The sequence below is a fragment of the Copidosoma floridanum genome, unplaced genomic scaffold, assembly GCF_036245765.1.
Source record: "Copidosoma floridanum isolate Cflo_tuat_1 unplaced genomic scaffold, Cflo_Japanese_pri ptg000030l, whole genome shotgun sequence".
Lineage (NCBI taxonomy): Eukaryota > Metazoa > Arthropoda > Insecta > Hymenoptera > Encyrtidae > Copidosoma > Copidosoma floridanum.
This window is the reverse complement of record NW_028321907.1, coordinates 2,135,106-2,149,722: the sequence shown is the minus strand read 5'-3', so window position 1 is coordinate 2,149,722 and position 14,617 is coordinate 2,135,106. Positions and strand designations below refer to the sequence as shown.

At 34.7% G+C, this 14,617-nt stretch overlaps 2 protein-coding genes across 8 annotated transcripts; one reads left to right on the top strand and one right to left on the bottom strand.

The window, feature by feature from the left end:
• The first annotated feature begins 1,817 nt into the window (after nucleotides 1-1,817).
• LOC106641321 (uncharacterized) lies at nucleotides 1,818-5,006 on the top strand. Of its 2 annotated transcripts, none has more exons than XM_014355717.2 (5): nucleotides 1,818-1,933; nucleotides 3,620-3,704; nucleotides 4,026-4,086; nucleotides 4,167-4,315; nucleotides 4,405-5,006. In XM_014355717.2, exons 2-5 carry the CDS (start codon nucleotides 3,657-3,659, stop codon nucleotides 4,447-4,449), a joined length of 303 nt encoding a protein of 100 aa, XP_014211203.2. In that variant the 5' UTR covers nucleotides 1,818-1,933; nucleotides 3,620-3,656; the 3' UTR covers nucleotides 4,450-5,006. The 2 variants fall into 2 exon arrangements, with proteins under 2 accessions (XP_014211203.2, XP_014211202.2); XM_014355716.3 differs by having other exon boundaries at nucleotides 1,818-2,176.
• Nucleotides 5,007-5,139: 133 nt separating this feature from the next.
• LOC106641322 (uncharacterized) lies at nucleotides 5,140-13,669 on the bottom strand. 6 transcript variants are annotated; one of them, XM_014355723.2, is made up of 20 exons: nucleotides 12,581-13,669; nucleotides 11,833-12,215; nucleotides 11,452-11,549; nucleotides 11,229-11,371; nucleotides 11,005-11,146; nucleotides 9,971-10,929; nucleotides 9,691-9,869; nucleotides 9,569-9,617; nucleotides 8,497-8,667; nucleotides 8,229-8,349; nucleotides 7,812-8,159; nucleotides 7,561-7,737; nucleotides 7,336-7,481; nucleotides 7,165-7,256; nucleotides 6,766-7,098; nucleotides 6,446-6,692; nucleotides 6,283-6,365; nucleotides 5,993-6,212; nucleotides 5,521-5,906; nucleotides 5,140-5,449 (listed from the first exon to the last, which is right to left on the bottom strand). In XM_014355723.2, the coding sequence occupies exons 2-20, from the start codon at nucleotides 12,057-12,059 to the stop codon at nucleotides 5,320-5,322; spliced, it is 4,251 nt and encodes a 1,416-aa protein (XP_014211209.2). In that variant the 5' UTR covers nucleotides 12,060-12,215; nucleotides 12,581-13,669; the 3' UTR covers nucleotides 5,140-5,319. The 6 variants fall into 6 exon arrangements, with proteins under 6 accessions (XP_014211209.2, XP_014211207.2, XP_023245674.2 ...); XM_014355721.2 differs by having other exon boundaries at nucleotides 9,971-11,146; XM_023389906.2 differs by having other exon boundaries at nucleotides 9,974-11,146.
• Nucleotides 13,670-14,617: the final 948 nt, after the last annotated feature.

Genomic DNA, 14,617 nt, shown 5'->3' with positions numbered 1-14,617 from the left:
CTAATTTTGATGTTGGAGGTAATCCAACTTGAGAAACGTGTATCGGCGTGAGTCGGATTATTTATAACGTCCAGTATGTGCATAACAAATTTTAAGTTACGTACAGGTAGATGCATTTGTATCGTAAATATTTACGTCTAGTACGTTGTTGGAAAAAGTGACACTTTTTTTTCTGGTACATTTTGATACTAATCTTAAGATATTAATCTTAACGTAGGGATGGATCAAGCACTTAATTTCAATCAAGAACAAAATAAAAAAAAATTTCTCTGAATTATCGTTTTTTTTTAAATTGACGTGCATGATCGATTACCGTTTGCCAGTCATTTTCAATTATAGCTTACCGACCGCCTGTAAATCAATTAAACACCAGTGTATGATAAACGTAATCTCATGCGTACTTTCATTCGTTAAAGCAAAAAGTTAACTCACCAAGGTAGTATAATTGTTATTATTTAATTCATATTTGATAATCAAATCAGCCAATAATTATATAAAAAAAAAACTAAACTTTGACCAGTTTATGTTGATGGCCACTGGAGTCGAATCTTGATATCTTTTTCAACTAATACTTATTATCGCACTACATAATTATATTATTAAATACCACTACTTAAAGTATCATTATAATTACGCTTTAAATAGATAAAATTTCCCAAATTCTAACGAAAAAAACATGTAATTTTTCCCAACTAAATCTATACTTATAAATTTAACATGACACATAAACATATTTTTTAATAATCCGTTGGTAGATCGATTAAGTGTTTTTTTTTTTTTTTTTTTTTTTTTTTTTTTAATCAGTTGAATCCTTTAGGTTTGAAGGGAAAATTTGCACTAGTCTGAACAGTAAGATATAATTATTAATTCAAGAAAGTTGCGAGAAAAATTAGAAAAACCATCCCACTTCAAAAGCTGCGATAGTTTATACGTTTTTTTAGTTAGACTGTTTGCTTTTATTAAAAATGTACCTAAACGTTCCTTCAATATTAAGATTAATTTTTCACACAAATTTTAGGCTCTTGTTAACAATTTTGACTCCTTATTCAGTTTTAACAGTGCGTACACCAAAATGCGTCTTTTCATACAGAGTCGATAATGATTTTCGTCGCAAAAATCCAAATATGTATACTTTTGAAGGTTTTTCATTGACTTTAATGTCAAGTTTTCTTCTTTAACGAAAAATCGACATAAAAATAACAATGCATTCAACAAAAATGTTGATTTTCAACGAGAGGAATAAAACTAAGGGGTATTTTTTTTCCTCGCAAGACATCGAGAAACAACAATGTTTTTCTTCGGAAAAACTCAAATGAGTTGAATACATATTTTTCTGAAGTGGAAAAACACCTTGTTCTAAAAAATGACCGCAATCTGTCCACCGTAGAAGAATCGATTGCTCTAGAAATAAAATTAGAAATAAAAAAGAACACATTTATTACTGATAAGAAGTATAAGCGTAGATAACACAGTGAAGCGTCACTTTTACATGGACAAATATATAGTATGGCTAGGAGGGAGGTACAAAGAACAAAAGATGAGTCAATAGAGCGAACAAACTCTCACTTGGCGAGGTTTGAGTGGAAGTTGAGTTAAAGTAGCTGACAAATCAACTTCGTCCACGCGTTCCCTCTAAACGAACAAACGTCGCGGAGCGCGCACACACGAACGTTGTTATCAAAGAGAACGACATTTATACATATATATATATAAATATATCCCCTCTCTCTTCGAGCATGTGTTGGAAGAAGAGTCGAGGATAAACGAAGAGAACTTGTGCCACGGTTCGGTTACTTACCTACTCACTGCAGAGTCACGGGAGTGTTGTTTCACCTACAACTTACTGAGCTTACCGAAGTTGTACATACCTATACCTACCATCCTGCAGCGCAGTGTGTGTCAATCCTTGTGCCCCACTGTAACTTTGCTTCGTGCATGTATATCTGTATAGATACGAAAGTAGAGACAAAATTAAAGAAAATACTCCATCTCGGAATCTCGGTGTGGCTTTGACGCAAATACGTACGGCTGCGCGAGCTTTGGAAGAGCGCGACACGTTACGAGAGTAGTACGTACTCATTCGATCACGATATACATTCGATTGCATTGGCAAAATCTATTAGTATAGTATTATACTGTGATCCACGTATATAACCGTTTGTTATCAGTCTACTTGGTAAGTGTGACAATTGACCATACTCCGCCTTTTCTCGTTCTTTTGCACAAGTCCGCCTCTTACTCTACCAGCTACATCATCTACACAATTATATGTTTATTTATATACGTTGACGCTGCCATCTTCTAATAAGCCCATTCAAGTGTATATACTACATATATAAGTTTATGTGCTGTATATACATAGTGCCAGTACTGTATGTGCAATTTACATCCTTTTACTTCTACTCTTTCTATCGTTGTACTTTGTGTACGTATATACTTATACCTACCTGTATTAAAATGTAAATATATATGGTTAGAATACGTGGACATGACAAAACTATCGCGCGTATATATATATATATATATACATACTACCTGACTGCTGTCAAAACACTGCGTTTGACGTTTATTTCGGAGCCCTCTATTCATCGCGATTTCGAAGCAGCTGTCATTTTTACCTGTACTTAGTGTTTTTTTATGCGTTGTTTCGTTCGCGCGGAGGTGAGGAGGTACACGGGGGTGTAAATAATTTTTTTTTTTTTTCCTCTTCTCTGACATACTAAGTAAGTAGCTACAAAATACTAGTTTGACGACTTGGTCTCCTTTAAAAGTATAGTTTTGGCTTCAATGTGAATCTGATGTAAGGCGTTTACTTCGACAAGACATCGCGCGAGAAACGGCGTGGCTCCAGCTGAATCGCTAAAATAGTTTTCATATTGTAAGATTTGTCTATACGCGTACGATTATAGTTGTTTTTTTCTCCGAAAATTTCCAAAGTTTATTTCCTTCGTCAACGAGTAATTCCGTATTTCTTGTACGTGTATACATGTATAGCGTAGCGATGTAATATAGGTATGCAAAATGTCTCTCCCAAGCAATTCCAAAACATGAAGTACTTCGAATAAATTTTCGAATTGCAAATGCATAATTTTAGTAACTTTTGTTATTCAAGTAATTTTACCAAACACCACGAACAATTTTCAAGGAGGGGGACAAGTGAAAATTTCGTATGTGGCCAATACGTAGGCACTTTATTGTTCACGCTTGTTTTGTACGTACAAGAAATTAAAAACTCATGAGTAAAATCTAATCGCTGTGTGTTGGCCATAGTATTTTTTCTAGACTTTAGAGAGAGGTAGAGAGCATATACTCTCTATACGTGTATGTAGGTAGTTGAATTTTATGCGCGTATATTTTCCGAAAAATTTCACGTTTCAAACGAGCAAAGTTAAAAATCCGTAAATGATTCACATGTTCGCGGGCCTGGGTATTGAGTATTGACACACAATACAATAGTATACGTCTTATCACTGTCACGAATATAACTTTTATCTTTAAAATTCTATGCGTGAACAAAAAATGTTCTAGAACATTTTTCTCTTATCGAATGTTTTTTTAATTGGATTTTTTTTTCTTTTTCACCGGTAGACTAAAATTTATCTGTTTTCTTTTTTTCCAGAATTTGTTTGTGAAAACAATCAACGAAAGCTGCAACGATGAGCGACTCTGGAGAATTTAATCTGTGCGCCTGTATTCTGAGCCAAGTGAGTTCATATTTAATTTAATTATTCATTGAAAAAAAAGCCAAATTATAATGTAAGCCATACAGAGCTTTTGTTTAAAATTTACCGTGTATTAATAATCAACGAAATGTAAACGTCTGAGAGAGTTTCGTAAATGTCTCACGATTTCGCAATATTGCCCTTAATTATATGTGCTTCCTGATTACACACATGAGTATTTTATTGAAATTTCAAAAATTACACATGAAACTGGCTTGTTGTGCATCATTACTTTGATGTACGTACCAACAAAAGTTCTTGGTAAAAATATCATTAATAACGTTACAAAAATAATTTTTTAAGTTACGAGCGACGGTATCACAAGAAATTTGCACGGAGACAGAATGTTACACACCGGACAGCCGTACGTGTTATTTTAACAATTTTTCAATACGTTAAAAAACTTGCGAAATTATTGCTTTAAAATGTTTTTCACGCCAACAGTGCCAGGTCCCGGCAATGATGCGCCAGTCGATCCCAATAATTTTATGATGTTCTTCATGGTAGCCATGATTGGCATGTTTTTGTACATGATTAGACCAAAATCTCTTCGTATGATTGGTGGCAACGGCAAAGGTGCTGACAGCGATTCTGTGAGTTTTTGCAATAGTCGTTTGCAACGTAATTTTCTTTTAATTAAAACCGTGACATTGGATTATCATTTTCACGAATTTTTTTACAGGATTTCAGTGGAGAGCCACCGTTTCCACCACCGGCAGTCAATTAAGCAATAAACGTACACGCATATGGCACAGTCAAGCCGAAATGACTATTCTTGAATGCATCAGTAAATTATACTTGAAAAAACAATGTAGTCCTAATATTGATACATCATCTATTCCTTTTGTACATTGTGTTTGAAGAAAAAAAAAAAAAATTCAGATACATTTTACAAAAGATAGGGGCCAAGATGTGTCTCCCTCTCTGTATAAAATAATATAACAGGCATGTAATCAATAGTTAGAAAAAGGATGCGGGTATCATAGTAATTCCACTTCAGAAAGGTTATTGTTTACTATTTTTAAGGAAATATATTTATAAAGAAAAATATGAGATATGTTATACTATAAATAAAATACCAAGTGTAATGAAATTATTAAAAAAAATTATCTTTAAAGCACAGTTGTAATTATGTGATATGGCAAAGTATTATATTATGATTAAGATGTTTTTGCGCTCTTATTTATAATTGTGTATTTTAATAGTGTGCTCTACCACATGGATTTGTAAGTTGAAATACCGTGTAAATAAGAAAATTAAGTGCAATATACATTGATGCAGTTATCAACATACTTTTCCTTTAATGAGAAACTATTATAAAATACTGAAACACGCAAGATAAAGTCTTTTAATTCTATGGATAAAAAACAATAATAAAGTTATATTTTTTAAATAATTTTTATTCATTATTTTTTTTTTAAGTTAACACAATGTTTTTTTAAAAAGAAGTAAATCGTTTCAGATATCGTAATTTATCTTATTAAACTTACATAGTAAGATATTTCATGTTGTATTGTGTACGCAAAGAATATTTTTTTTTTTTTCACAATTAATGACTTACTTAATTAGAGTTCATCATTATAAAAAAATTTAACACTTATTTACAGGAATCAAAAGACTCTCCCTTATGTTTTTTGGTAACCTGCTTATCCTCTGAAGTGTCAGATGGTTTTTGTAACCTAGGTATCCTTTTATTTTTTAAGAATGCCATCGTATCCGCAGGTGATCTAAAAATTGAAAAAAAATAGTTACAATGAAAAATTAAATTCCAAACATAATCCATCAGTTAAAATCGCACTTCGTATTGGTCGGTGCTATTACTTCTTTCTGAACGTTCGTGGTCTCAGTCCGTTCTTCAGTAGGAGTTTGATTTGATATTTCGCTACTACTCTCTACTTTTTGCACTTGTGAAGTAGAATCATTCGATTTGTTTTCTGCTTCGGTTCTTCTTTCTTCAGTCTCAGCAGCTTTTGCTTCTTTTGTTTCGCTTTCAGGCTTTTGTCGTAATAGTCCATCTTGTGTTGGAAAAACTAATATAGGCAAAGAAAGAGGTTTCGTTCTCTTTGTGTTACCAACCAACTTTCTCAACAATATCGCTATTTCTTCTCTCTTTCTAGTAACAACGATTTCCTCGAACCAATTTTTAAGCGTTTTAATAGGCAGCTTATAGTCTGTTATAGGGGTCTATGATAAAACAATTAATCAGTATTACTCCGAGTGTTTGTTGAAAATAAAAAACTAATAATAAATTGATGTATCTTTTTTTTTACCTTGAAAAAGCTTTCTACATATTGAAGGACATATAACCCACAATCAGTGAAATTCGATTGTTGGGGAACTTTTGGACAGGCACCTTTTATTGTATCCTTTGTGAACTCTTTCTCTGCTCCCATTTTTGCTTTGTATTCACAACTCAAGTAATCCCTTAAAGTTGCTACTACCCGTACTCTACTAGCTCCAGCTAAGGAATCAAATATCAATATACAAGGACTGAAAAAAGAAGAAATTTGAAATTAATAACATTTCATAAATTATGTTAACTTCCTGATAAAATACATACACTTTGTTTGTTTCGTCATTTTGTTGAGGAATTTCAGGACTCGGATTAGCCTGCTCACTATTTTCATTTGACTCGGTATCATCCTTGAAATCGAAAATTTTTCATTCATTATGGGCTACAGTACGACTGAAAAAATAAAAATCAAATAATCTTTGATACTTACGTCGTCATCACTCTCTGACTCTATCTCATCCTCATCTCCTTCAGCTTCATCTCGCTCAGACCCATCATCATTTGGATCTAAAGTGATTGGCGTGATTGTCGTACTGCCAATTGTAAGGGCCTGCTGAGCTTTTGCATCCTTTTTCTTCTTCTCTGCCAACTTTTGACTTAAGGATTTAGTTTCTACTTTCTGTGTGACCTTACCAACTAAGCCAGGAAAACAAATGATTGCTAAAAACCAATGTGCGCTAGAAAATAAGAAAATGAATGTTTTAATTTGTATAATGTTAATACATTCCAACAGAAATACAACCAACTTACTGTTCGTTAATGGGAATGACAACAAAATCTTTCTCAAATATATTGACATTTTTTGTCCATTTTTGGACCCTTGCGTGACGTCTGGCTGCAGCTGAAACATTTTCCGTGTTTCCTCCAACTTGAGAATGAGGACTTGTTAAGCGCTTATAAAAATATGAACTAAATACGTGAGTTCGATCGTGGTCACTATTAGAAAATACTTCCAACATTAAATATTTAAGGTAGAAATCTATGATAACGTCGTTTAAAAATTGATCTTCCGCTAGACATATAAAATCTTCGGTGTTGATTGCTATTCCTCCTTTCGCCGGTGGAGGAGGATAAACAGTAATACTGCAAAGCAAACAAAAAAATTTTTGAAGCTATTTTAACAAATAATTGTAAAACAGAATAACTTACTTTTGTATTTCTCCATTTATAGTGATACCAGTAGAAGTTGTTGATTTTTTCGTTTCATTTCGAGTTTGTACATGAGTTTTTGTAAAACTAGTCTTTAAAATATATCATAAATATTAATACAAACATGAACATATGAATTTGCTCATGAAAAATAGGAAGACAAATAGTTACCGATTTAGGAGATGCTTTGACGAGAATGTCATTTGCTTCTTTCGTATTTAATTCAACAAATATAGTTTGATACATTTGTTTAAGTAGAGCTTTAGATTCATCAGAAATTTTTTCAGGAAGAAGAGTTATTCTTTTATGCGTTTGGTCTGCAAAAAGAAAACGACTTTTAATAACATCAAACATGGACTATTTTCATAAAATAATTTATACTAGTTGCATTATTACCTTTACTAGCAGGGTCAAAGTATGGACCTTTGGGATCTTGCATTCCTAAAACACCTCTTATCCTTAATCCAGTGGCAACATCTGGGTAAAAAAATAAGACAGGCATTGATTTATTGAAATGGATCAACGCTGCGATCAAGTCTTCAATTTTAATGTCAACTATGATGAAATTTTTATCTGCAACAATTGTAAGAATTAACAAAATTACTTGAAAATTTTAATTGCATCAATTGATGATTTGGAAAATTTACCATCTTCTATCAATGGAACTTTAAGTTTTAAGCCATTAGAAGTCAATTCTACTTGTTCATCGGGAACATATTTGTAAGATCCTATCCTGACTGTTCTACAATTTAAAAATGTACTAGACTGGTTTGCAGTATCTGCATCATCACTGGCTGCCATCATACTTTCTTTGTTCATTTTATATAATTTCAAAGTTGACAAAGTTTTGGCAGTTATAACGGGTTCTTTGTCTGTTATAGTATCGCATTCATCAGTATTCATCGAGTTTACTGAATTCGACGTATCTTTAGTGCCGTCTTGATGTTTTTGTTTGATACTGTCTTCTTCATCATCCGAAGATATGGTCAAACATTCTGGGACAATTAAACAGACGATAAAAATGTATTCGTAAGAAACAATTGTGTCCAAACCATTTTACATACCTGGTTCTTTCATCTGCCTTGCAGCCCGCGGTAAATTACCTCGACCTCTACCTCCCCTTCCTCTTTTTGCAACAGCTTCCTGATTAGGTTTAACATTGCCATCAGCTTTTTTATAAAACGTCTAAAAATTAAAAACATCATCATGATAACATTTAGACAAAGTAAGATTTTACAGTAAAATGGTACATTATCCCAACACGACAAGTTAAAAAAGTTAAAATTATCTCACGCCAAAGTAAAAAAAAAAAAAATTTGAAAAACTCCTTACGTCAACAGATAACCCGCTACTGTCCTTTTTAGATGTAGCATTTGCAGATATAGGGATAGATTTTACGTTCTCTGGTAGTTTTCTTTTACATCTTAGACACGCGTAGAAATCTGCTGCACTCATTCCACAATATGGACACACAGCCAGCATTCCTGAGATATACTTGGGTAGCTATGTTTACACAAAAATTATATGAAATTTACTTATTTTTTTTCTGTCAACATTTTTGTTTAAAATTATAAATGAGGAATTCCAAGATTAAGATTTTAAAAAAATATTAACAGAAATAAAATGGATTTTAGAATTCCTACATAAAATTTTAATTAACAGATAACGGTAATAAAAAAATAAAATAAAAAAAATGTAACAAAAGTTGAATGTACGCCAAATAATTCAAACTGCATTGCAAAAATTTAATCGTCGACTTAAACATATGATAAAGTTATTGCTAATACGTTTATTTATTTTTTTTATTATGGAAAAAAGAACTACTTTAAATACGTGTCAATTAGTAAAACTTGTCATGTTGAAGATATGTAGAGCAGTTCCTATTACACATCTGTTAATACTTATAAATTACGTGAAATAATTTTTTATTACATTTTCCAAATCATATGGTTCTTACAACTAAACGAATTTCGAAGTATTACAAAAATTTACGGAATAAATCACGCTATTGCATTTATCATTAAATTTATGATGTAAATTATAAGAATCACTCTGAAAACTTAATTACTTACATGCAAAGTAGAAGCCAAACATAATATAAAATAGTCAGACAAACTATTCGTAACGGTGTAACTTGCCACTTGTTGCTACTTATTTTTCTTTGCTGAGGTAAAAAATTAAGTAACAACACTTGGTAATGTATGGCAACATGAATAAAGCCTTAGGTTGAAAATGTAATTTACACCAAAAATAAACAGTTAATTTATGTGTGATTGCACTTTTTACTACAGTACAACAGGTAAACAATTTGAGTTGTAATATTTAAATTAAAAAAAAAACTTACTAGTTTTTGAATAAACATATTAAAATAATAATAAAAAGTTTAATAAAGAAAAATACGTACCGCTCTGGATGATGAGGCAAGTGGAGGTGGATTTGCATTACTTTTAACTCTGAAAAAAAAATATATATAAGTATAATCGTTACCACGTACATTGACCACAACTGAAAGGTAAATAAACTTACGGCGTCTTTGGTGGCTCTGCGACAGTCGTTGTAACAGACGATGCATCACTAGAAGCGCTTTCAAGTTGCTGATCTTCTTCAAAGCTGGATCCTTTAGTGACATCAACTATATAGTTAATACCGAGAGCTGGATCGGAAACCAAAGACACACGAGGTTCTTGAGAGGACAGAATATTTGCCTGCGAGTAATATGAAAATTAGTACACTAGCGGAAATATCAGAAAAAGCAAAGATAAGAACAAAAACAAAAAAGAAAAAAAAGCTGAAGAAACGGATTTACTACTTGTTCTAGCAGGTCTTGAACAGTACAGTCTTCTTTGGGCACTTCAAATGTAATCAACCTTTGTTCGCCATTTTCAAGTATCACGAGCATTTTGGCTTCATTACCCACAATCTGTTGCTGCACAATTGCAGTGGTAGGATCATCTACTTCCTGTTGCAAGTAAGCTACACTTTCACTAGAGTTTTCTTCCGATTCAGATTTAGAACTGTTTAGCTGACTAAGTCTTTCCATGTGCTCATTAGATTCAGTTGAGTCAACTTCCATAGGTTCTTCAATATCCGGTACTGCCACTGCAGCAGTATGTACATGGCGATGGAGCTGCTGCATAGACGGCATCGTTGCAACTGGTGGTGTTTGTCGTTGCATCAAGTGCTGCTGCTGTTGTAGCATTTGCTGTTGCTGCTGTAGCTGGTGTTGATGCTGCAGCTGAAGTTGCTGCTGCTGCTGCTGCTGCTGTTGTTGTTGTTGTTGTTGTTGTTGTTGTTGTTGCTGCTGCTGCTGCAGCTGTTGTTGTTGCTGCTGCTGCTGATGATGATGTTGCTGCTGCTGCTGCTGATGATGTTGCTGCTGCTGCTGCTGCTGCTGCTGTTGTCTGCTACCTATGAAGTTACCCATGGCGCGCTGTTGCTGTTGCTGGTGCAGCTGTCGATGAACGGTTGCTTGGGAAGATTGAACCAATCTTGTTGTGGGGGCCACTACCATAACAGGCGGTGATTGCTTTTGCTGATGCAACCGCTCGATCGGTTGCTGCCGCTCAATCTGCTGCGACCGCTTTTGAGTTTGGCGAATTCTCTCGCTAAGACTGGACAGTGGCTCCTGTGTTTGCGCTAGTCCTGCGTTTCTTACGTTGGCAGGTTGAGAGTTACGTTGATGCGCTTCAGGATGAATAGATGGTCGCACCTGTGGTCCTCGTGGAGTAGTTACTAATGTACCTGGAGTTACAGTTGCCCCACCACCTGTTGATGCTCTTGGACGTGCGGTCACAGCTACATTTGGACTATTTGCAACGTTTGAGGCACGTCTCATCTTACCTACTTTCGCTGCTTGGGTATTTGTGCTGCGCACAATTCCTTTGGCTGATGTGACTCCAGCAACTTGTTTATTCAATGGAACCAGTCGAGTTGGTTTTTTATCAGATCCTTGTACAACTAGGCTTCTCGATCCGACCGGTACCTAACGGAAAAAATTATTTTTAATGTATCCATTACGTCCTCAAAATAAGAACCGATTTATTATTTTTATCATCAATACATACCGATGTCGAGGGCTGCAGAGACCTCACTACATTTGCTACTCCAGATTTCACGGGAGTTGAATCTTTCTTAATAACTAACTCAATAGAATCACTGTCTGAGAATTGGGCTGGAGCATAGCAAAAATTTATTTGATCCTTAACTTCTGCAACACAAAATATGAATATAATATTAAAAAAGAAATAATTTTTTTATACGTGTAATTTGATGTAGCTCGATATTGACCTTGGCTATTACTACTTTGCGCAGAGCTGGATTCTACTTTAGTAAATATACTTTGTTGAATCGGTGCATCATTTGTTTTGATTATATATACACTAGGTCTGAAATGAAAAAGTTAATTTACTATTATTCAACTAATGAACAGTAAAATATAAAATTAATCACTTGTAAAGGGATATGAGTAATAAAAAATCTAATGAAAGTTAGTTATGAAGTGTAAAGAGTGAAATGGCAATACAATAATTTATAATACAAAAAGTTAAAAATACAATAGCACGAGAGCTTAGAAGAGGACAAATTAAATTAAAATACTGTAAGGGAAGTTTAAATTGTATTGATTTCAAAAGAGAATTACTAATGTACTATCAAGCAGTATAAAATTACCGTGTTTCTAACTGAGCTGTAGCAACACGAGTTCCAAAATTAAGTTGTGAAAACAATTCACTGTTATCAGTTGTGTACAAAATTGGTTGTTGTACTACATTAGAACCATTATTAACATCTTCGATAACAAATTGGACGCTTTGTCCATCGATTGAACAAAATTGTTGAACATCCTCAATCGTGTACGTGCCATTTGCATTGGTCACAACATTATAAAATTGTGCCATAGTATACAATACTCAGCTCAATTTTGTTGTAAGCAATTTTGCGTGTCACACTTGAATGAGTGTTAGTAGGAAATTGTTGCTGTCGAGAGAATGTCGAAATACAGGAGTCCATTTAAAGCATCACCTTCTGGTCTGGATGTCTGCAATCTTAACCTACTAACAAAAAAAGGTCATAATAAATTACACTCCAAGATGCAATACTCAATTGATTTCAATTGTTCATTTAAAAGTAAAAATTTCATATTCTGTTTTCAAATACATTCTAACAGCAACAATATCCTAGTTGAATGTGTTATTTACATGAATTTAAATGATTGAAAGTACAAGGTTTCTTGATAAGATACTTTCATACAAATTGTGTTTGCCATTAGAGAAAAATTTTCGTTTTTTCGATTAAATGGAAAGGACCATGAGTATTTCATCAAACGAGTGACCAAGCATACATGTAACAAAAAAAAAAAAAAAAAAAAAAAAAAAAAAAAAAAAAAAAAAAAAAGAGAGAGTTTAGTTTTCTTGCTTACATGTTCCAAAATCAAGTCAGTCTCTAGAAGACTGTCATAGCTCGTTCAAATAGATTAAAAAAAAAAATATCCAAAGCTGACAGCTAGAGTACATCAAAGGAGTACTTATGCACCAGGGTACTCGAATATACTATCAAAATAGCGTAATCTTCGTCATCTTCTCGTTGGTAGTATGTACACACACATGCAGCAAATCTCAAGTTTACACGGGGTCTCACGGTGCGAAGCTCCAAGAGGTTGATGGCACGGAGCGAGGAAGGCCGAAGGAGCAGATCCAGGAGTAACGCTCAGATTTCGCGAGGACAGGCGATAAGAGTGACAACAGTACTAGCAGCCGCAGGGCCCGACGACGACGGCATAACCTTACACAGTGAACGCGCGCGTGAACAATTTCTGACAAAACACAAGAAGAAGCCGCGCCGCTAGAGCCTTCCATGCAACTCGCGCGCATCCCACGGTTGACGGTTCGTGGGTACCTAATACACAAGCGTATACGTGTCTCGTTTCTTGGCGACAGACAGCGATGATACCCCACGTCCTTGACAAAGGGAGGAGGCAAGGCAAGCGGAGGGACAAGATGTTGCTGCCGGAACAACGACGACTAAGCTACCTGAGGCATGGCACAGTGTGTATACACGCACTAGCGCGAACGACAGCGATAAAAAAGGAGAGGAGCCGCGGGGAGAGATTATCGGCACCGCCGGACCAGTGACCACTGCGAAATATATTGCTCCTCAATTCCTCATCCGCGCGTAGATGTATACATGTATATATGGCTGTTCGCGACTTTTTTTAGTTCGTGAAAAGAGAGATTCCTTCCTGCTCTCTCTACTACATAGGGCCCTTTACTTTTCCTCCCTGATGTGTTATCCCAAACGGTTAGGGTGTAACGATGACGACGTACCGGGAGAAGGCCTAGCTCTTTAACTTTAGTTTTTTTGCACTGACTCTCGTCTCGTATTTAGGTACTCGGGCTTCTCGGAGCACAAATTTATACATGTATGACCGTAAATATATACACTAGAATCTAGATACTAACACAACTGATGTGGTACTCAATAAGTAGTCAATATTTTACTGTTGCTGTATTAGCTGTGCACACATAACAACAGTGGTTGGTTCGGAGTTCGGATTGTAGTACATACCTATTGCACTTTGTATATGTATATTCACTATATATGAATGGCAAGAATCAAAAGTGACGGCAACTCATGAAACCAAATCACACGAGTGTGTAGCAAATAGGTATACATGCATTAATAATTTTGATGAATTATTCGAACGAAGCATGAATTAAGTTCCCTCTCTGTGGTTCGGAACCAGCGGTTCTTTTTCTCCCTTTCCCTCTTCGTCACTTGCAATATGTATGTCTCTGAGCTAACATATTTATAATGTTAGCAAATGTTTTTCTCATCGCAAAATTCATTGTATTGCATTGCTTCATTTGTATGAATAATGATGGGTGAAAAATCAAAAACAGAATAAGTTGTTTTAAATCGATAATTTTCAGTACTACCGCATCTATACGTAGCGACAGTATTTCTATTCAATCGATTGAACAATGACGTTGGTGGTTGGTGCCATTAAATCAATTTATATCACTTGAATAACCACAAGAAGCGAAGTATATAAGTAGTACGAATAGTTCTACCACACACGTTTTAATGCAAGGGCCAAATACCAATTTTTTGCGCGCGCAGATAATAAAAAAATTCAAAATATCTATGTAATCCAATTGAAAAAATCTATGATTATCAAAAAAATCACCGTAGGGATGGATATTGTCATGCATATGATGCTGTAGCCAACAAAACATCAAACATTTATGTACTTATAGGTACTTATACGTTTGGAATTTCGACGGGTGATCGTGATGCGAAAGCGAAGAGGGAGCAGCAGCGCAAAAAACCAGAAAAAACGTCCTTCTGTTCCTTTAATGGCCTCTCTGTCACAGTCTATTCTCCGATGGTAAAATTATCCCCTTGTGCAGTACTTTCATGAACATTGGGCCCATTAGGTTGTTGTTGCGGATGCGCC